Raw genomic sequence first — 24,370 nt, 5'->3', positions numbered from 1 at the left:
TTTTTTAATGTCCTCTCCAATAGGGCTGGGACGAGTCCAAATTTACTACCCAGGTACCCACCCCTCTTTTACCCGACCCTACCCGGGTACCCACTGTAGGTCTCAGGAGATGTCTCAAAAAGTCCGATTGGGAACATTTTTAGCATAGCCCTGTCAAAACGTATTTAGATACACGTATTAAACAATCTGGTCATTCATACACTGAAGTTGAATTAAGCTTTTTCTTTATTCAACCATCTGAAAAATCAGAAGGGATGGGTGCATAGTCAGAAAGAAATGCGAACATTAGTGACTTTAGTGTAACCATAGAGTTCTAGATAATTTTTGTCATTAAACAATATATCACGTGACTAACCACGGGTCCGGGTAGTCCTGTGGGTACCCGCGTCCTACTCAGTACCCCCCGACAAGGGTACCTGAGTTACCAGTCCCAGCCCTATTCTCCAGGGTCTGGGACACCGACTGCAGTGTAGAAAACTTGTGCGATCTTGTTGTCTGTTATCGATGTTCATGTTATGTATATTGAACTATAGAATACACCTTTGTGGTGTTTTAGCTGGTGAATAATTGTTTAAAAATCGGCTACAACTTACAATTTAAAGGTTTTGGGGCGTTATATAATTTATTTCTTTAAGCTTCACATAAGGTGGAACAACAAACAGACGACCAATGAAAAGCACCTGGGCGTTCTGTTTACAGAAACATAGGTGTAAAACATTTGCAAAGAATTTCGGTTGAAACTGGGCCTTGTTTAGATAGCATCGGTCTCTTTGACAGATACAGAATCTGGTTACAGCAGTTCAAGAAAATGGCGCTTCTGTCATGTCTCACGAACTTCCTTGATCTGCTTTGTAACACTCACAGGGAATCAAAGCCAGGTTTGTTGAATGTCTTATTTGAGGCCTGTCCTTGGAAGTTGTACGAATAGAGGCTGATGATACAATATTATCTGATATCAACATACAGTTGGGCCTGTTTATTTGTTTGTTTGTTGTTTAACGCCACACTCAGCAATATTCCAGCTATATGATGGCGGCATGTAAATAAACGAGTCTGGACCAGACAATCCAGTGATGGATATCATGGCCATCGATCCACGCAATTGGGATACGATGACATGCATCAACCAAGTCAGCGAGCCTGACAACCCAATCCCGTAGCCTCTGAGGACCAGTTCTGACCTGAATCTTCACAGTATTGGGTCCGTGATGATTTCAGTTCAAGGTAAAACTGACAGATTTACTTTAACTTTATACGCTAACATGTAGTCTAGGAAAACATTTCTAAAAAATAATTGTAACTTTTTTTCTTTAAAAAGAACCTTTCCTCTTCTGTAAAGACTTGGTTTAGTTTCATCTAGACTTGCCTAGGCTTTCAGTAAAAATGTATATATATATCTATTCCACAGTGATACCTGTAGCCTTTGTTGAAAAGTGTACTAAATGGATACATGTGAGCATTAAAGACAACGTTACAGAAAGTCAGCAGTAATGTGAAACTCAGACATAACTCAGATATTCCTTTTGATGTGATCTAAGCCTCACAATAACACAAAGTGAGTTCTTGAGGTACTTCAATGATAGAAGAAGCCTTTTTATCCCAGACTTTTTATCCCACGACAGGGCACAGGATGAAGATGATATGATATCCATTATCAAAATTCTCAAAGAGTGAAATAGGAGGAGCAGGCAAGATTTGAACAGACTCTGGATGTCTGTCAGAGACAGGAAACAATTTCAAACTCCAGCTTTTGACAGATGACATGTTTGTTTAAAGCTCTGCACGCTAACGTCGAACCCATTCGACAGAGGTGTCCATCCCCGTGCATCTGATGTCGAACCCATTCGACAGGCGAATAGCATAACAACAGCCCAAAATAAAACTCGCCATATCTTTTTACCAAGAAGGCTTTGCGTAACATTTAAATTACGTATGACATGCATAAATGCTCAGCTTGCTCAATATCAAAACGTTCAGTCATTTATTTACCTCAAAAAGAAAATATCGCGAGTTAAAAAAGTTTCGGCCAAACTTCTCGGCACACATCTACCAGGAACGGCCATTGTTGACTTTTGGCACTTCACGTTGAGCGGCATGCAGTCCGATATTTTCTTTATAATTTCATCATTTTTCCTATTCGATCATAATTTTTTGTTTGCTGACGAAAGGAAAACACTCATGTTCCATTATTTCTAAAAATTAGCAACTTTCGGTGTAATTAATTGTAAACAAAAACAATCTGAATCGTAACATCATCGATTGGATGGAACTTGTACGATCATGGCAACGGCGGTAAACAAACAACTCCACATGCATAGTTATCCCGTTAGACTATTACAATCATTTTGTTACATCTAACTTAATTTTCTAGAATTATTGACACGCATGTATAAATCTTTGTAAAAAGAATTTCATTTTTAAAGAGTTTGCAAATGATTTCGTTTGATAAACTTTCCGACACATTGCCAAGCCGACAAACGTCAGCGATACGTTTGGGCGTGGCCTAACTCGCGATTTGTTGAGTCGAACAAAGTCAACAAACACTGCGAAAAATGACAAATATTGGATGATACGCAAAATCTGAACTGATATACATTCTAGGTAAACCATTCAATAGCAAAATAATGCATTTTACGAGAAATAATCAAAATACTTGCAATTTTAGCTATCATTTCTAAAACCGGAAGCACGTACCGCATGTGACACATGGAAGCAAAATATGCAAAAGTTGGTAAGCTATCATAAAGAAATTCCGAAATAGATTCAAATTCAAAAGAAAATACATAATTTACTATTTTTCGTCAACTATTTACTATTTATTGATCTGGAGAGCAGTCTTCACTCTTATTTGTTTCATATTTCTTCGTGATTGTCGCCATAAAATGTGTAAGTCTAAATCCGAAACCGTAATGGATTTCACGCTCGATGATTTTAATTTTAAAATATTTTCTATAAACGAGCTCAACGGAGAGCGATCCAACGTATTGATATGCCATAATAACATAATATTGTTATTGGTCTAACATTACAAAAAGAACAATTTAAATATTAAAGATGTTGTTGAAAACTTTCTGAGAACCTCCCGTCCTCTGAACCGATAACATTTTGGTACACAACGAGGTAGTGTAAATATATATAGATTCTAGGCTCCTATTTATATATATGTGTGATTTTGTACCCAAAACAAATTAAATTGTACCCAAAATACTTTGTGAATTTGTACCTAAGAAAATAAGACAATAGATCTATAATTATATTTATGTTTTAATGTAGATGAACAGAACACATAATAAAATATTTCATCAAGTTCCAAATATGATTATGACTGTGATCCTTGAAATTGATTGTTTAGTTTTGAGAGAAAACTGACGTATTGTCACTGAAGGAGAGGCCAGTTAAGTTGGTTAAACCTAAGTTAGAATGAATTGTTTTGATAGGAAAGTGATATTATGTTAAGTTTAAGACACCAAATTAATGTATATCTTTGAAATAATTCTAGGTAGATCTACAAAATCACATACCCATTTGGGTAACAAATTACTAGAAATTTCGGGTACAAAAGTCACCACTGTACATTTCAACTGATTTTCGTGAATCAATGGGATAAAAGAAATTCGTCTGAATGATTCCTTTTCTCATTTTTTAAGACAAGAAATTGTTTTACATAACAAAACAGGCAGATCTACACGGATCACGTTTAGTCCTAAAAATGTGAAAAATATGGACACCTCAGAAATGAGGGCTTATAAGGTTATAATTCTACCTAACTAGTCACATGGTTTGACTTAGACCTAGGTCTATCTAAGAAAAGTCCTTATGAAAAAAAAATTTTAATTTTTTTTATGACACTTACATTTCTGGCACTTAGACAAAGAGTATTCAAGGAAAGACAGATATGTTTTTGAATGAAAATATGACTTTCCTTTATAATTCTTTTTTCATGATGACAGGGGAACTTTTATACACACCAGCTGAGGAAGTTGTGATACTGTGATTGCATACAAAGAAAAAACAGTTTGGAAGCAGTACCTGTATGTATAAAATAGACCATATAAGGTGAACAAAAGTAATGGATTGGCTGACTGGAAAAAATACACCTGGCAAGGGTAAACATGTACACAGGCATGTTTCTTTTCATTCCAACCAGAAGACTGAGATAGCATTTTCTAAGAAACCTATGGCAAACTTACCAGCTTATGTGCCACCATGGTTCTTGTGATTAAACAAACAAAAATGTCATGTACTGTTACTGTATTTAAATTAAATTAATTCCTATTAAATTATATTTCAGAATTGTTTTATTTGGAAACAAACCACATAATGCACAAAATTAATGTCCATATGAGTTTAGTATGTATATGTTAAGGATCTGATTTAATCATTATTCATGGAATACTAAAATTAAAATGATGACATCAGAGAGTTACTTATTCACATAGTTGATTTTCAGAGTGCAAGATAATAATTGTTGAATAAATATGTTTAAACTAAAGATAATAATTGAAGTTTGATCAGTTACACTGTGTTGATGCAAAGACTAATATTTACTGTCCCCACACACCATCATTGTGGGAAAAATAACTATTAAATATAACTTAAAATTTTAAAACCTGTAAAAAGCTGTAAATAATTAAACAATTACAAATCTATCATCAATGCGCAATCATGGTGGTCTTCATTTTTTGGGAATAAATTTAGAAATCCTTCGTGAAACTGTTCTAAAATCATGCTAGAATCTATGAATGTATTCCCGAAAGGAAAACTATCCTAAATGTAATGTGGAACTAACACCGAAAATATGTACGTAGAATTTTATTGCTTATATATACCCTATCATTTTCAGCAACGCGGGGATGTTATTTTGAAACACGTTTTGTCAAGCCCATTTTCGCGCACCTGTTGTTGAGGGTGATCTTGCTGATCGACGATATCCATAGACGTATTACGTGGGATACACTTGTTGTAGTGAAACTTATCAGCATGTACATCGCAGAAATATGAATCATGTCCCATTTATATTCACAACATTGAATGGTGATTCTTAGATATCAACAGAAGTTCAAATAAAAGATACCGAGAAACTTGCATGTGGCATGTTGATTTATCGTCTACCGTTTCCGGGTCACGGGAGCATGCAAGGTAAAACGGATTAACTAATACGCGAATTATATCGTCAAAGTCACATTTATATTTCATGTTAGTGGTGATTACTGATACTGTGTATCGACTTATATTTTTGCTGTATGTGATAGGCGAACTATTTCAAAATTTACTGTAATTGTTTTGTTTCGAAAGCTTATCAGCAGACTACCCCTGTCTGTGACATCACATCCGGTGACCTTTGCACTAATTGAAATAGTGCTGTCAGAATTCACGATCTTTATTTTCATTTTTCTCTCGTCATATTTATTGGAATATGACGAATAAAACATTCTTCGATTGAGAAGATCGTCAACTTTCGCCAAATTATATTTATAAAGGCAATGTAAACTTTGTTGATATTAAAATAGCAATAAGTTATGCGGAGGTTGGGCGAAGCGCGCCATGTTTGATTTTAGGACGTCTACTAGCATCATGACACGGGTTGTTTATTTTTGTATATCGTAAATATTCAACCAAAACGCTTGAAATTAGGATTAGTGAATATTTATAAGTCATTTAATGTTTCCTGCAAATTTTATAACATGACACGTCAGATTAACCCGAATATTCGTATTTCTGCAACCGACATGATGACCTCGAAAATTAAGTTATTTTTCTGTTTAACGTTTAGATAATAAATTCACTGAAATGGTTCATAATTTACCATCGCGCTGATATATGCCGATTATAAATCCCGAATTTTTACTCAATTAAAATTATGATATCGGAGATATGATTATTGAAATCAATTTGCAAAAATGTTACGATATTAGAGGGTTCCTAGCATGAAATGCAAACCACCTTCAATAACGCAATTCAGGTAAGTTCAAGAAAATTAACAAATTTTGTGTTCGCTTTGGTCTTAACCTTGGTATGATTGAAAACACCAGGATATTTTTATATAGAATTGTGTAGTTTTCTATCAGGAATAAATGTGCAAAATATTTCTTCAATTGGCCCTTGTTTAATGAGGCACTGACTGTTTGAAATCACCCACCCTCTTTAGAGCGCCTTATGCTAAAATTAATCCAGCAGGCAGGGGTAAGAAGTGTGAAAATAATTCAGCAGGCTAAAGGTTAACAGAAGAAGCTGTACAATCTCCAGACCTGTCAACAAGAGTAACAGGGCCTCCAGGGCCAATACATTCTTTTTAAATTGTAAGAATCAGCTGAATAATGAAATAAATTTGTTTGCATTCATAGAATAATTCCTTCTGAGTTACCGATTTGGCAGTTTTTTAGTATCAGATAAATGTTGAAGCTTCAGGACACCTACAGGGGTCAAGTCTGGTACAATTGCACAAGAAAGGTAATGATAATAAATTTAAATCATAAATCCTAGATTAATAAATTATAAGAACAAGTTGTCATTACAAAAGACTGGCATCCTTGTACTGTCTGCTTATCAAGAACTTGCCTATTATTAGGATAGAATGACCATACGTCCATGGGAATATCAGTCAGTACAGACTTGGAGCAATGCTAGAATGAGAATGAACTTATCGGTCATGGTTCATTAGTCTGTCTTACAGACCCTGATACAAATATATATCAAATACAGCCCATGCAAGTCTATAATGTTTGGTAAGTCTAGATTACTGCAGTATCTGAAAATAAAGAGAGTCACTGGGCTCCCTTTTATTATATTTTTATTAAGATAACTGAACAACTGTTTTTTCTGTACGATATGTTCATTTCAGAGACTAGATGTTAGTCAAATGGTTCAGTACCCTGTCAGGATCCTGGGGCAACACAGGTCACCAATGAAATGTGTATTGGTTGGTTACAATGTCAGCACCATGTGATTACTATTAGGGTCATGACAGCCAATGAAGTTCCACTCTCAGGGGTCCAGGCATCAATACTTTAAACCCATTCACTCACTCACTCAACCATGTTCCTAAACCAGACATAAACTTTTCATGACCCAGCCTCTGAAGCCATCATGACAGCACACAAACCATCCCATCTCCTGCCAATCCCATCCCCTTCTTTGTCTTCTAATACAAAGAAATATGCTAGAGGGAAACCTTACCATCCCATGTGCATCCATAGAGTTCCACTCGCATACACACTGTCCGTGGGTGCTGGCTGTAGGGAATAAACCTCACACGTTTGGCTATGATAGGCGGCTGTACGTTCTGCAGCACAGCATGGTAGGTGTTGTCGTTACCCTGGAATATCTGCAAACAAACAAGAACCATTAGCAACTCACACAGAAACACTTACACAGTATATATAAACTTGGTTGACTTGTGTTTGTTTGTTTGTTGTTAACGCCCACTCAGCAATATTTCAGATATATTGCTGCAGTCTGTAAATAATCGAGACTGGACCAGACAATCCTGTGATTGACATCATGAGCATCGATCTACGTAACTGGGATATGATGACATGCATCAACCAAGTCAGCAAGCCTGACCACCCTGTCCCATTAGTGTCCTCTTACAACAAGCATAGTCATCTTTTACGGCAAGCATGGGTTGCTGAAGACCTATTCTACCCTGTATCTTCATGGGTCAACTTGTTTGTTTGTTGTTAACGCCCACTCAGCAATATTCAAGATATATGGCTGCAGTCTGTCAATAATCGAGTCTGGACCAGACAATCCTGTGATTGACATCATGAGCATCGATCTACGTAACTGGGATATGATGACATGCATCAACCAAGTCAGCAAGCCTGACCACCCTGTCCCATTAGTGTCCTCTTACAACAAGCATAGTCATCTTTTACGGCAAGAATGGGTTGCTGAAGACCTATTCTACCCTGGATCTTCATGGGTCAACTTGTTTGTTTGTTGTTAACGCCCACTCAGCAATATTCAAGATATATGGCTGCAGTCTGTCAATAATTGAGTCTGGACCAGACAATCCTGTGTTTGACATCATGAGCATTGATCTACATAATTGGGATATGATGAAATGCATCAACCAAGTCAGCAAGTCTGACCACCCGGTCCCATTAGTCGCCTGTTACAAGCATAGTCGCCTCTTACGGCAAACATGGGTTGCTGAAGACCTATTCTACCCTGGATCTTCATGGGTCAACTTGTTTTGGGTCGGGGGGAACATATTGTAGGTATTGTCATTGCCTTGGAATAATATGTATCTGCAAACAGGAGTACAAATGTAATTATGAATCCTCAATCTACAAACAGAAAGACTTACATAGTATATATAAAAACCTAAAAATGTTTTGTTTTATTATGAAAATACTTATTACTGTATTCGACGTAATAAGCGCCCAGGACGCTCTCCAAATTAGAAATATAGGGCTCTTATTAGAATACTATTTTGGTGAAAAAAACAGAGTTGAAAGATAAATTTTGTGGTTCGCCGACAGCCTGAAATGATTATATGTGACAGATATATTTTTCCAGAAATTAATTGCCCATAATTGAGGGTGCATATAACACACAAGTGTGTATTATACATAAATAAATAGGTTTTGTGTACATTGATCAATCGGTAGGGGTGCTAATTGGAATTCTTCACTAGCCAATATATTAGCAAATATCGTCATGGTCGCTTATTAGAGCGGGGCGCTTATTACGTCGAATACGGTATTTATAATACTAGGTCATAACATAATATTTTGTGTTGGCACTTTGTATAGTTATCCTGATATCTGTTTATATAATTCATAGAATAATGTCACTGTTTCTGCATGGAATGTTTGCGCAGTAAAATGTTGTATCTTATCACTCGTGATGCTTATCACTCTTCAAACAAATATATGATTCAAGAGAACATTTAAACACAATCTGTGCCACTTTAGACGGTTTTTGTTCCCTGGGGTAATCTTATTCTTCATCCTGCTCCTCCATGAGAGAAAGGTTTTGGAAAGGGATGTAACATTGTTTTTTTCTCTTGGCCACAAAAAGCACAGAAGCTAAGAAAACACAACTGCCATTTCAGCTGTTGCGAGTGACACTTGTGACAGACTTGGATAAGGGCGATCCATGTAGAGAAGTATCACGTTAAAAAGAAAACAAGGTACACAACAAGTAAATAGTGCATTATGGGAGTGTGTGGACTAACGTAAATAAAGGAACGTCAGGTGACGTGGTACTATTGTTGTCTTTGACACATCGACATGGACACATGTTGAAAACGTTGTGTTTACAGTTGGAGTCGAGGAGCCACTGAGGCTGAGGAGCCACTGAGGTCGAGGTGGATCCAAGGTTTTGGAAAAGGGGAAGGTGGGGATTGAAATGAGGATATGTTTCCAACAAGACACTACTCAAAGAGTGATTGGAACCCTGCTGATCCATGTGTCCGGCACAGGAACCCCACTATACAACACAAGGAGTGTGGGATATCGTCTTACATGATCCATTTATTGAAGGAGATATGTTCAGATAAGAGAGAATCAATTACATGTTCCAAAAATACCAAACAAGATTTTATTAGCCTAAGAAATAAAATTATGCCCTCCAAATTATGATCTATCAACAAGGATTTAAGTTATTTTTTATGAATTTACACATACTGTTTTACTGTTCTGAGGCTAGAGTGAGTGAGTGAGTGAGTGGTTTTATGCTGCTTTTAGCAATATTCCAGCAATATCATGGTGGGGGACACCAGAAATGGGCTTGATACATTGTACCCATGTCGGGAATTGAACCTGGGTCTTCAGCATGATGAACGAATGCTCTAACCACTAGGCTACCCCATCTCCCCTCTAAGACTAGATGGGGTAGCCTAGTGGTCAAAGCAGTAATTTGTCACACCGACGACTTGGGTTCGATTCCCACATGGGTAAAATTATGTGAAAACCCATTTCTGGTGTCCTCTGCCATCATACTGCTGGAACATTGCTAAAGCAGCTTAAAACCATACTCACTCACTCACTGTAAGACTAAATATCAAGGTGTTAACGAAAACATTTTTTGGCCATCATTTTCCTATGGTAACCTGAGATGTACCTCTTGGGTTCACTAGGTAGGAACTCTTTCTCTCTGAACCATATCTTCAAAGCCCTTACTAAGCCACCATGCTTAAAACAGGATTTTAACCACGAGGGAGGTATAACCACGAAGTGGAAAGGTATCGCATCATTACCAACAATTTCTCCAGCCAAGTCAAAATATCTAAGAATGTTATAAGGAAGCTTGCAGCTGATCTACTCACACATAGGGAGACTACCACAGGAGGGCGCTGTTCAAACTGTTAATTTTATCCATGTTCATATTGGCTGTCATATTGGTGTTCATTTTGTAACGTCCATCCCTTCTGTTGTAGGGTTATACAGTACGTCTTCTTATTCCACGTGGTAGCACGAACAAACAGGAGCGCAGTCAATCAAATGTTCGACTGACTGATCTTGTGTCTATTCTCGCTGCCAGAGAAGTTGAGAAACCATGGGTAGAGTGATTTCCTGAATCAGTGTAGCCTCTCGACATTCTCCACAGAAATATCAAATTCTTGACTGCTTTTCTCCAAGGGACCTAGCTTCAAGTTACCAAACAGAACAAACATGGCTCTTATAGACATGTTTTGACAGTCTTATAAACTTGCAATTAGTTGAGCTGTGAAATTCAATCATCGGTGTTGATAAAAAGTGTCCCTGTCTTATCGAAATTGTGAGATTTAGATGCACTACCCGACACCTTCTTGATCTTACACTGGAAAGCCAGTTCTATAATCATAAATGATAAGAGCTCGTAGCTGTGCTTCGTTCTAACGTTATTTTTTTTGTACATACACATTCTGAAAGAATATTTTCTCTGCAGTGTCATTTGAGTTTGTTGCACACACTGCTTCTTGACAAAATCCAACACCACACCACACATCTCTACTACTGTACAGAAAAGCCCCAACACCACACATGCCCTACACCTAAACCCTCCTACACCCAATACCGTATTTGATGTAATAAGCGCCCTGCTCTAATAAGTGCCCATGGCGATATTTGCTAATATATTGGCTAGTGAACAATCCCAATTAGCACCCCTTCCGATTGATCAATGCGCACAAGACTTATTTATTCATGTACAATATGTATGTTATATGCAATCTTAATTATGGGAAATTAAATTCTGGAAAAATTTATCTGTCATTTAAACATTTCAGGCTGTCAACATAAACCACGAAATTTAAGATCTTTCAACTCTTTTGTTTTTCACCAAAATAATATAAATAAAACAAATATTCTTGTAAGAGCTCCCTATTTCTAATTTTGAGAGCGCCCTGGGCTCTTATTATGTCGAATACGGTATCCCTGTCACTCAACATCACAACATCATTCATTACAACATCTACTTCATACAAACTACCCGTAAAGATCGGGGGTAGAAGAGGTCTTCAGCAACCCATGCTTGCTGTCAAAGGTGACTATATGATTGTCTTAAGAGGCGACTTACGGGATCGGGTGGTCAGACTCGCTGACTTGGTTTAATCCACGTCATTGTATCCCTATCGAGTGGATCAATACTTATGATGCCAATCCCTGGTTTGTCTGGTCCAGACTCGATTATTTACAGACCACCATCTTATAGCTGGAATATTGGTGAGTGCGGCGTTAAACAACAATCAACAAATCAACAACCCTACCCCTAATACATCATTCGTGCTACCTACGCTATGCACCCTCCCTCACTACTACCCGAATACCCCATACTCTATATCATGGGCTCATCACTCAACACCAACAGGTACCACATCCCACAAGATTGTCTTATCCAAAAACAGAAGGACTGCCTCTGTGGTCTAGTGGTAGATCGTCCGCCCGGAGAGCGGAAGGTCTGGGGTTTGATCCCCACCCGCGTCTTACCAAAAGATGTTAAAAGATGTTGTTACCCTGTCTGGCACCAAAACAAGGACTGGTCAGCTTGGAGTCAGTACACTGTGTCTGTCTGAGTTGGGTATTCATGTTAAATTGCGGCATGGAATCTCAGCTGGCTAGCACTATAAATCGGTATCAGTCCGAACGAGTACAAGCAGTCAGCCACACACACACACGTGCATGCACGTCACTATATAAGTGCAATAATCTTGGACGCAACGCTAAACCCCATTTCACCTCCCCTCACTAAAAACAAAAGAGTAAAGGCTGCAATGTAATTCCCCATGTGTATCGTGTGCATTTTGGAAACAAATGACTTTTCCCTTTTTGTTGTCGTTATCAGGAGCAGGATGATGTATATTCCTGAACAATCAATGTCTGCTTGTCACAGCAGGCTGCTCGCACAGCCAATCTTTCATAACCATAAAGTATTTCTTATCTTGAACATGAAATATGAATCTCAATAGTAAAAACATTCCAAGATAGTCGCTAAGAAAAGTCTAAACAATGATTTTATTCATCTCCAAGGACCCTTAATACAGTGTTTGCATTGGCTATTTGGGCCTTCATAATCCTCGTATCAACAGACGTTTCCAACATCTCAAATGAAAGACCATAACTAGAGATTGTTTTCGACATTTTATCAACCACGAGCGATTGGTAAGCTATAAAACACACATTAATCTGACAGTAATTCCATAGCAAGGCTCAGTGGTGATTAATCACGGCCTCATTAAGCATGTGGACAGCTTGGACGGTCAGTTTGGAACAATCCAGCTTCTGACACCAACGCAAGAACCCAACCAAGTCAATTCCGTGTTTTAACTGAGATGGTCCACTGGGGTGTGCCACAACCCACCGCTTCTATGCAGGTCTCTGTGACAATATTCTCAGTCCAATCTAACCTCTAATGCTCCATCAACCAATTACAAACTCTGATGATTTGGGGCGAGTCACCCCATCTGGTAGCAGACGCCATGGGCGGCCATTTTGAAGGACTCCAGTATCTTGGAGCGGTGCAGTGGCTGTCATTATTCACAAGTTGATGAACAAAGTCAGAACAGAATTTGCCTGTCTTAATTTCCTGCTGCCCTGAACTAATTAAGTTTCCAAGTGTTTAGGGGTCCCCATGATTCATGCCCACAAAGACAGGGCTTCATTAGGAGTTCTAGTCAGGTATTCATCTCCGTCTACAATAAAGCTGCCCCTTCCTCAAGTAGCACTGAATACCAAATAGCTGGCAACTCTCTTGTCTGACAGAAACCTGCCTAATTCAGCACACAGAAATAATATGCACATATTTGCAACTTCGACTACATATTTTATAAGTAAGAAATAAGTGCCTAGCATTCCTTCAGATTCCCTTTGCAACACAGAAATTAACACCATATTCAAACATGGAAGAAAAGTTTGCTATTCTTTTAAACTTGGGAGTACATCTTTAGGACAAGGGACAGTGGGGTAGCCTTGTGGTTAAAGTGTTCACTCATCACATCAAAGGCCCAGGTTTCATTCCCCATGTGGGTACAATGTGTGAAGCCCATTTATGGTATACCCCAGCCGAGGTATTGCTGGAAGATTGCTAACAGCTGTATAAAAGCATACTAGCTCTTATTGACGAGCCTGTTTGGAGTAAAGATGAACACACTAGAACAAGCATTTTATTCATCGGTCTTCTGAGAAGGTTTCCCTGCCTTTTTTGTGTAGTGTTCGAGTGGTATGATTCACAAGAGAATGAGTAAGGGTATCTTGCTCTGTCTTCCTAATAACGATTCTGTCAACACAGGTCAGCGTTGGCCCTTGGGGAATTTGGGAAGAAGCTCACTCAATCATCATCTAACTGGACCTTAAACAGGGATCAATCTCACTCCTTGCTTCGTTTAGATGATGTGCCCCTGCTCATACTAAAACAATGTACGGAAACAAGGACCATCAAACGCTGTACCATAATACAAAATTCTTGCTTCACGAGTTGGCTGAAATTAGGCTTCATGTTTCCATGCAATCAATTAAAATAAAAATGTTTAAAAGACTACGAATTCAACCATTACAACAATACACGCAGATTGCACAGAGAGTTGCCACTATCTGCGGAAAAATGCTTTTTCAACCTCTTCAAGCCTGGAGGGAGAAATAGAAGGTGATCACACTCGCGTTACTAAGGAAGCCATTTCCTTGACTTGCCTTCATGAAATAATGAAAAATCAATATAACGTATTTCACAGTTTTCTGTCAGGTACAAACTAATGTTCTGGTTATCAACGCCAGTTGCGAAAAAGTCGTCCTTCTACGTCATTCGTCAATTATATGCATTTTTTTTCGAAAATGTCCTCATAAATACGTTTTCTCAGAACAGGAATTGTTCCGCACTGGGTCCATTCTTAATAAAGGATTGTGATGACTATTTGGACACCCTGTTGAAGAGTCAGCACAGAGCGAAATAAATAAAAAAGAAATAACTGGGTAAAATGTTCTTATCATTGGACAGATTACCAATATTTAATCCTTCAAGGCTGACAAACATGGAAACTGGCCAATACATAATAAAGAGCTGAAAAAAGTTTTGATGAGGTGCTAGCCTTGTGCAAAGAATATCCAACACAAAACTTAAAGCGTGTTCAATAATACATGTAGTTTAACAACAATTTCACAAATCCCCAAGCCATGACACTTTTGATTACAATGAGATGCCTAAAATTGCCATGCTCCAAATAAGGTATTTTTTTCACTGATAAAATCAGGAAAAGGGACAGGATGACAGAGTAAGATTGAAACACCATTTTGGTTCCCTGTTATTTGACAGCTTAATTTCCAGAAGGGACCATGTAGAATGGATGGGCACCTTCAAGTGGTTTAAACCTCCAATATTTCAATGCCAAATGGTTAATCATGCCATGCTATCAAATGTTTATGATAAATGCACATAAATAGCTAAGCACTTCAGAAGAGTTGAATTTTTTATCCACTAACCATGACAACATAGAATATAACATTTGAGAGCTAGAAGTCATAAAAAGATCCCAAGACCTATTGACTAGTCATATGAATGCAAGATCCAAGATGTATTGACTAGTCAAATAAAGGGACGTTTCCCAGGAATACTGAATAGTCATATACTGTATATGACCGTAGATAAGCCAAATTTTGAAGACCAGAAAAAAGATTCTGTAGAAAGGGATCGGCTTATGTATGGGTTACACCTTCATCAAATACCATTTTTTTAATAAAAAACTAAATTTTATCACTTCTGGTGAATGAACAATGCTATAACAAACTTTGTCAATGAAAATGTAAATTTGTGATTAAACATCCATAGACATGATGATTTACAATTTTGATTGTATTTCTTGTCATGCTAGGCATTATTTTATATGCAGGGATAAAGATTACCATGTGTGTTGTCTCGTAAACTAAACAAGAATTACACACATTTTCTCCCAATTTACTAGTGATTACATTAAAACATACCCAATTATATAATGGAAAAGATAGTTCCCAAGATGTATTGACTAGTCAAATTGATGATGGACCCCAAGATGTATTGACTTGTCTTGCAAGGCAAGTTGCCTAGATGTGTTGACTAGTCATATAACTGCAAGTTCCCAAGATGTATTGACTAGTCTTACAAGGCAAGTTGCCTAGATGAATTGACTAGTCATATAACTGCAAGTTCCCAAGATGTATTGACTAGTCTTACAAGGCAGGTTGTCTAGATGTATTGACTAGACATATAACTGCAAGTTCCCAAGATGTATTGACTAGTCATATTGATAATAATTCCCAAGATGTATTGACTAGTCCTGCAAGGCAAGTTACCTAGATGTATTGACTAGTCATACAAATGCAAGTTCCAAAGATGTATTGACTAGTCATATAACTGCAAGTTCCAAAGATGTATTGACTAGTCTTATTGATGATAGTCCCCAAGATGTATTGACTAGTCTTATTGATGATAGTTCCCAAGATGTATTGACTAGTCCTATAAACTATAGTTCCCACGATGTATTGACAGGCAAGTTTCTATCTATATGAGGCATTCCCACTGTGAATCATGTTACAGAATTATAACATCATAACCCTCTTATGTCTTAAGTAGTATTTCTTACTATAAACAGCAAAAGGACAAGTCTCTCCTATCAACCAACACAAACAGCTCTACACATGTCAGCTCTTCATCTAGCAGTTACAGGAAAGACCTTTTCTCGGCACAAAAGCAAACTGATGTTGACCCGTCTGCCATATACTTGTAGCTAAATGGGTCCATTTATGACAGGTCATATTTATTCAGTGTGTGATAAATACTACTGAATGTTGTGACTGGCTCAATCTGAGCAGTTCCATGTAGCTGCTAGACATTTGATTGGTCAATTGTCACTGGTTTATGAGCAGTGTTGCCCTCCCTGATGAGATATACATGTGTCACGTGATAAGTCAACAACACACGTTCTCACTGAATAAACAAGTCTTTCTACATCAGCAGACAATAACGACTGTTTCATCTGTTATATGTTTCCCAGCTTCAACGTAGGAAACAAAATCTGATATAGTTCTATCAAACAAAATATATTGTATATTTTCACCATATGGAAATATCATTGTTCAAGGTCACACATGGGAAGTGAACATAATCTTGCACACATCCTCTACCCACCCTCTACTTCAATAAGACGCTGTCCTTGTATAAATGCTGATGTTTTATTCTACTTGCTCATGTCCTCTACCCACAGTTTCACAATCAGGGCTAAATTATCACTAAGATGTTGTCCTTGTGTCAATGCTGTTGTTATATTCTACTCTAGTCTAAATTATCACTAAGAGTATGAGTGAGTGAGTATGGTTTTAGGACGCTTTTAGCAATATTCCATCATTATCACTGCAGGGGACACCAGAAATGGGCTTCACTTTTTGTACCTATGTCGGGAATCGAACCTGGTTCTTCGCGAGACAAGCGAACACTTTGACTACTAGGCTACCCGACCGCCCCTATCACTAAGATGGTGTCCTGGTGCCAGTGCGGATGTTTAATTCTACCTGCTCATGTCCTCTGCCCATGGTTAGCCAACTAAGGTTTCATCATCACTAAGATGTTGCTTGGTGACAATGCTGATGCTGAATGTACTCACCTCTACACCCTTCTTGTTCCTGAACCTGAGCCAGCCACCAGTGTCTTCTCTCTGGTATTCCAGCAGGAACAGTTTGGTAAATTCCTGACCCTGAAACAGAGAACATGTCTGATGTATAACACATACACGAGAAACATATAATGTCTAATATTATACAAGATCGTGGATGTCCTGCTCCTTCAGGTGCTACTGTCACATATAATCATTTCTTGGTCTGATATTGGTCTGATTTTAAAAGGATGTCATAAAACAGATGCATTTCAAACAGTTATTCAACCCCTTATTGAAAGTAAAATGACATATATGTGTCATGGTCTGGCTGTCATTTGTGCCATTGTACAAAGAGATCTTAGAGCCAAGGTGATCGTAACTCCCATATCTTAACATAGACTTAGGACAGCCGTAGTGCTAAGGTTATTTTGTACAACGGCACCCTGGTGTATAACACATTTATCATATGCTGGTGACCCAAGGCATAAAGGATCTAGCTGAGTGATGTGGTACATGTCTTATCTAGGTGCATGGATTACCAGCTGTGAGGCCCTTGCATACTGACACCATGCATGTGTGTTCACAGATTAGGGAGATTATAGCAAAGGTATCCAGTAGTAGCTCTTGACAAACACTCTCACAAACAAGAGGATCACACGAATGTTATTACACGCCATTTATTTTCTTAGGTTTGGGATGGGCCAGCCAAATTTTGAAGGAAAAAACAAAAGAAAAATAATGTGCTCCCAAGAAAGTATGTTCATTGGGTTAAAACATATGTTTTAACTTTGTAAGTCATTGTGTCTGTGATATATGTATATATGAGGTGAGAGTGTTTCAAGATTATTGCACTTATATAACAACATGCATGTACGTGGCCTCCATTGACCGTTTCTGATGTTTGATATATATTTTTTGACAATTGTAACAATCATATACTCAGCTGGAGTGGAGACATGAGTCTCCAGACCTGATGCAGTAATGTGGGTACAAAATCTCTCCTGGCTAGTTCTATCTTTGGTGTTTTATTCAGGCCACAGGTTACGTTCGTATTACATGTGGAATAAACAGCTGTTGAAAGCATGGTTCCACATGTTTTCTCTGAGTGACACACCTCTGTGATTTTCAGGCTGTTAGTCCTATTACTTAATTGGAACTGAATTTACAGCTTTTGATAAGAATAAATATTTCACAATTTTTTCCCCCTATCAGTGAAAACCTTTGACAGTTTATCTTCAATGTTTTTCACCTCACATCAACAGAAGAAACAGATTTATTTGCTTTAGCTGATTGGGAGCATATTTATACTGTCTATTTGTCTTGGGCTTATTTCAAACAGTTTGAAAATGCCATTACATTTCACAGGAAGGGTAAATTAATTCAATTTAGTTTGTCAAAATACTTGACTATTTTTGGACATAGATAACTAGTGGAACAAGTTCTATTAACCAAATGATAAGAAACAGAAACAGCATTTTCCATGGATCATTACAATCAGGACAATACATCTCTTGCTTATATCCCATGCCTCAGAACATTTCAATCAAGCACAGATAGTTGGCAGTCATCGCTTAATCTGGAATACCTCACCAATCTACCTTGAAGGGACAACTACCTTCACTCATAAACCAAGACCTATGGAGGAGAGTCAGGATCAGCCGTGGAGACTTAGGATGGTCTTCACCACACGCTTCACAAATCATCTTGTGATACAATAGGACGGACGAGTGGGTGGGTGGATGGATGGGTGGAAGGAAAGAAGGAATGATGGAAGGAAGGAAGGATGATGGATGGATGGGTGGAAGGAAGGAAGGAAGGAAGGGTGGATGGATGGGTGGATGGATAATGGCTGGATGGATGGAGGAAGGAAGGATGATGGATGGATGGAGGAAGGAAGGAAGGATGATGGATGGATGGGTGGAAGGAAGGAAGGATGGGTGGATGGATAATGGCTGGATGGATGGAGGAAGGAAGGAAGGAAGGAAGGATGATGGATGGATGGGTGGAAGGAAAGAAGAAAGGGTGGGTGGTTGGAAGGAAGGAAGGAAAGAAGATTGATTGATGGGTGGAAGGAAAGAAGGAAGGGTGGGTGGTTGGTTGGATGGATGGATGGATGGATGGATGGGTGGAAGGAAGGAAGGAAGGAAGGAAGGAAAGAAGGAAGGAAGGAAAGGAGGAAGGATGATGGATGGATTGATGGATGGATGGATATTTAATTAAAAATATTAGCCTGATACTATTGCAATAGTATCAAGTGTTCTTAAAAGTTCTTTTGCATAGTATATAGTAGACCCCCAAAATCATTGTATTATACAAACCAGAATTAAATATTACATGCATCTGAATTTGCAATAGACAGAGTCTTTGTGTTGAAGATCTTCTCCAAATTTAGAACATAAAATCTTGTAGATGGATGTCCCATTAACAGAGCAGAACATAGTTCCCCATCCATCTGTTTCATGAAGCATGTGTGCTGTGTAGCAGGAGATTACACCAGTCATTTACTGCATTTTATCTAGTTTTATTCTCTGTTCATGTTATCAATATCAACACTTGCAGCGTAACTAGTGCCAGAGATATCAACGGAAACAAATTAGACACATCAAGTTTCTCACTTAACTAGCAATGAACATCACAATGGCTACCTTTTCACATAAATTGTCATCCTTCTTCACAGAAGAGCTATCTCTATTTCTAGTCCTCCCATATCACAGATAACAAGAAATACCCCTTTGTTTTATAGCAGAAATAATATGTATCTTTCCTACTGAAGTTACCAAGGGGCTGACCATTTGATATTCTTCAAACTGTTGAAAAAGAAGAAGTAAGCCCCGACAATTATTTTTCCATCTGACTATATTTAATCTGTTATGGCATGACAGATGAACTATAGTCATATGAAAAAAATAGGGTGTTCTTTAACTTCTTTTGAGTAGTATACTTATCTTCTTTTTGAATGGGGAGGGGAAAAATCTTTGACAGGAATACTCTGGCCAGATATAGAAAGTAACAAGCCATTTTTAGCTAAAAGAAATACCTTCTGTAATGAATGGACAAACCATGTGTTAAAGTCATCCTCCGGGCAAGTAGAAACTTTCATATTTTGCAGTCAGCCTTTACGTTATCAATTTTTGCAAAGAGCGCTAAGATAAATGAGTTGTTTTCTATGTTGAATGAGTTCTGTCCCTGATGATAAAACTTTGGGGTCCAAGGTTACGAGAAACACAGCAAAACTGACATTTCTTTAAAAAGTACAATTGCAAATTTATGTTGAATATCCCTCTCTGATCCCTATAAATCATATGCCAGATGGATGAAACATTTGGAATAATGATCTCATTAAACAAAAGCATTTAGGCACTTCCATGTCGACTACTGTCAGGCAGGTTGGGTCCTTCCAGGAAGTCTTTTTACAGAATTAATCAGTGCAGCAAACATGTCAAGCAGACACCATTCAAAATGGCCGCCAATGTTGTCTGCTGCAGCCAGATGTATTCTGCATTTTTCAAACTGACACGATCACTGAACCCGAAAATAACAGTGTGAACTAATCAAGAGAATCACGGAAAAGGCCACTCATCTTCTTTTTTTTATCCAAATTCTTGCTCAAACTCAGTCAGTTTGGCACCATATTCCTCAATCATATTTGACCAGCATCTAAGGTGCCAGGAAAATGGTTCTTTAGACCATTACTAATGACTATAAAAATGAAAGCTATCACACAAAGGCCCCAAACAGGCAATATTTCATTCTAAGATTTATCTTATTGATGGTAATTCTGAAGAGGACTGTTTAGATGCCCAATTTGATAAGCATTACTTCTCTTCAACTTGCGCTTATGTTTTTCTGAATTGTGAATGAAAACATAAACAGTTTTCAGATGCAATGAGAGTTGAATAAACTCTATGACTTTTATGTCAGATCTGTTTCATTTGAATGTCATCACTGTAATCTAAAGATGCAGCCCAATGTTCGAAGTAAGCACTTCTGGCAAGGTTTTTTATGTATCTTATATTACACTTCGCATGAGCCTTCTGTCAGCACCCTGTCATTAGACACGGTAATAAAACAAACTCATTACACAAACAAGAATAACATGAGATAATTAACCCTAACTACAACAGACAATCTTGATGGATACACTTAAACTTCAATCAAAGAAAAGTTTTGAAACTGAGTTAAACTTATGAAACAAATCAGTCGTCATAATATGGTGAAATAAGCCCAAAATTTATCAAGTGAAATGTCATTTAAAGGCATTCTAGCATTGGCGAAGATTGAGTCACCAATGTCAATGTCAGTTTGTTTCCTCCCCAAGGAGGGAGCATTGCTGACTTTGGACAAGTGGTCAGCGTAGTCTGAATGCTAATACCCAGCACCAGACCCTTATTAAAGGGGATTAATCCAATTGAGTGTGAAAAATGAGAATCCTGTAGCCATCTGTTTCAGTATTTTCTCGTCTTGGTTAACTGAAGATGACCTTCCTTGCTTGTCAGTTTTGGCCTTGGTTTGTTGGAAGAAGATAATTACTAGCACTGACCTCTCACCTCATTTAATTCATTAATTTACTTTCCTTGAAAATGTTTGATTTGCAGAACCCTTTTACATTTATTTACATGAATCAACTTCCAAACTGTACAAAGGATATCTTCTCAGGCCCCACAAAAACTCAAGTGGACAAAATACATAACAGATCCATTTTTCTCTTATTTTTAAGTTATCCTATATGGGCCTGTATAAATTCATCAAATAATATTCTTCCAGTAAGTTCATAGTCATAAGAAATCTCTGCTAAAAGAAGAAAAAGAAGGGCAATATTTTAGGTTTGTATCAACGATGCCATAATGATTGCATTCCCGATTTTCAATACATTGCTTGCAGTTTGTCATAGAACTTAATCTGTGCAGCAAATAAGTAGCCATAATCTTTAAGGAGAAGATATTGATCATTATTTCTATGTGGATGATGTCTGAAGAGTCTTTGAGGTGGATCAGATAATACATGGTAGCTAGGCTATGGAAATAATCTCACATGTTCACTCAAACTTTCTATCAAACTATTTGTGACACTAAACAATCTGGCCTCCTGAAATGGAGCACGACTGTCTGCTACTGGCAGCCATTTGCAACCCTGGCGGCCATTTGTAACCAGGGAGCATTATTTCCTGAGACAGGAAAGAAAACCAAAGCATAATGGAGGATTCATTTTATGCCACTGAACTACAGGATCTGAGTTTAATCTTGCTTCATAAAACAGACGAGTCTGTGTCGCAATGCTGTGACTCATCAATGGATGACAGACTAGAAATAAAACAAAGTGAAAATGCGTGCTATTTGCCTGATCACATGACACCTTTCACCTTTCCTTAGCACAGGCAGGATGACTGGGCTGACAAAAAAGTCAAATTGTTGTTATAAAATTTATCTTGATGATTTAAACAGGAATTTGTCAAAATGGTTTTGTTGAATTCAACCTTGTTAGGTGGTCAATTTTCCAACAGTATTTTGATATGTCAAACAAAGTTGGAAAGCAAAATGTCTTTTATACTGATTTTCTCTGAGTGCGGGAACATATTTACAGGAATCCTATTACATAGTGATCCTTCATGCTGTATTTTGAGCTTTCTTGTCGTTGCAAATTCTGAGTGATTTGCGTATAGAATTCTATTTCTTAAAAATCCCTTTCATCGATCACCAAACATCCCAGTTCAGGGATAATTTTGGAGAAAGGTAATTTGTACTGGTACTTATTTAGAAACTGAACTGTATTAAATTCAAAATGTCAAACAGACAGTACTCATTCTCGTTTATCTGCCCTTAGAGATTCCATTGGCATAAAAAGAAAATAGTGATGAAGAGTACATGAAAATCAGGGATGACACCAGGTGTTCACAAAAAAACTTTCACGGGCAGATTTCAGAATCCTATCATCAGAAGTCATCCAAGAGATGAATGTCTGAAAAAACATTGCAAAGAATGGTTGATTCATTGCTGTAGAAGAACAAATCCCTAATTTGACATCAACATAGATAAACATCTTGTTTGAGGGATATGAACATAGTCACAAACACTCCAAGACTATTTACCAAAAAAACCCGATTTTCCCTGATATTCTAAGACAGCATGCCACTTTCACAGTCAGTATATCTGACTGACGAAACTCAAAAACAGATTTCTCCAGATATTCTTGGATTGTGTGCTACTTTCACAGCCAATATAGTTTCACCCTGATTAGGCATTATCTAATGACCTTCTGTATGAGTTTGTGTTCAGAGCTGGGATGAGATTTTTCACCACATATAAAACACAGCAAGCTGAAGCAGTGAGATAGAAAGATTGTTTTTATGACATTGTGGGATCTGATACACACCCAAGACAAATGGTGTATTTGAGGGTCTTTGACAGGACATATCTGATGCCTTATTTGTCATGCTTTGTCATCAACAGTTCAATGTTATCGGGAGTCTGATACGCCATGTCTCAACACAATACTCCAACCATCCCCGGGGGAAGTACAAGGTATTGAATGTACTCACAGGAGAATATAAAGCTATACATTTAAAGTGCTTGTTTCTTCGATTGTAAGACTTGTGAGACATTTGGACACAGTCTGGAACTTCTCTCAACAATATATTTTCTACCAAAATATTGGAAATAATGATGTCGAATGAATGAGAAAAGAACGCTTAGAAATGTTAGGTTTTTACGAAGTTAGTATCTAGTTAGACCAGGCTTGGCATTTGTAGAATTTGTACAAACAACCAATTAAAGTCCACCCTGACAGGTGAGGATCATTTTTGATATCGCCAATAGCCTTCTGAATCCTGCTTGTTCTCTGCCACACAACAAGGCCTGGCTCCAAATGCCAAGATAGCAACACCTACCAGCCTTCTTGTTGAACAAAAACATTGTTAAAGTTGTCTGAAACACCATGCCTTCATTTGAATGATATTGCTTGGGCCTTGCATGTTGTCTTTTCTTTAAATAGTGTTTATTTTGTGATTTTTCTTATTGTTACAGGCCACAAATGTGATTCATTAAGATCAATGACGGACATTTTAAAAATACAATGTGTGTTTTTTAGAACAAATTACACTGAGTGATTGTTCTTCTAAATAAAGTCAAGTTTGTAACGGACGTAATTCAACAGGAAAAAGGCACTGTTTTCATGAAAACATAAATTGCTATGAACTTTCCTGGTAAAATGTCAAGCAAAAGGGTTCAGCTGCAGTGAAACTTTGTTCATCCATAGATTTATTACTGAAACTAGGGCCTACATCAATTATTCTCGCAGGACAGATGCTCTGAAATTCCTCATCGCTTGTGG

At 37.7% G+C, this 24,370-nt stretch overlaps 1 protein-coding gene across 2 annotated transcripts in view; it reads right to left on the bottom strand.

Moving 5' to 3' along the window:
• The window catches only part of LOC139459799 (discoidin domain-containing receptor 2-like), a 159,488-nt gene that overhangs the window by 15,200 nt on the left and 119,918 nt on the right, over positions 1-24,370 (bottom strand). For both annotated transcript variants that reach the window (XM_071241478.1, XM_071241480.1), the window contains exons 4-5: positions 17,054-17,143; positions 7,177-7,324 (exon numbers count right to left, since the gene is read on the bottom strand). In XM_071241478.1, the coding sequence (XP_071097579.1) occupies positions 7,177-7,324; positions 17,054-17,143 (238 nt within the window). The remainder of the gene's footprint in view (positions 1-7,176; positions 7,325-17,053; positions 17,144-24,370) is intronic.

This window comes from Haliotis cracherodii, unplaced genomic scaffold (genome assembly GCF_022045235.1).
Source record: "Haliotis cracherodii isolate W230 unplaced genomic scaffold, xgHalCrac1.p SCAF_13, whole genome shotgun sequence".
NCBI classification, from domain to species: domain Eukaryota; kingdom Metazoa; phylum Mollusca; class Gastropoda; order Lepetellida; family Haliotidae; genus Haliotis; species Haliotis cracherodii.
The sequence above is the reverse complement of the archived record's forward strand: the minus strand, read 5'-3'. Positions and strand labels throughout refer to the sequence as shown.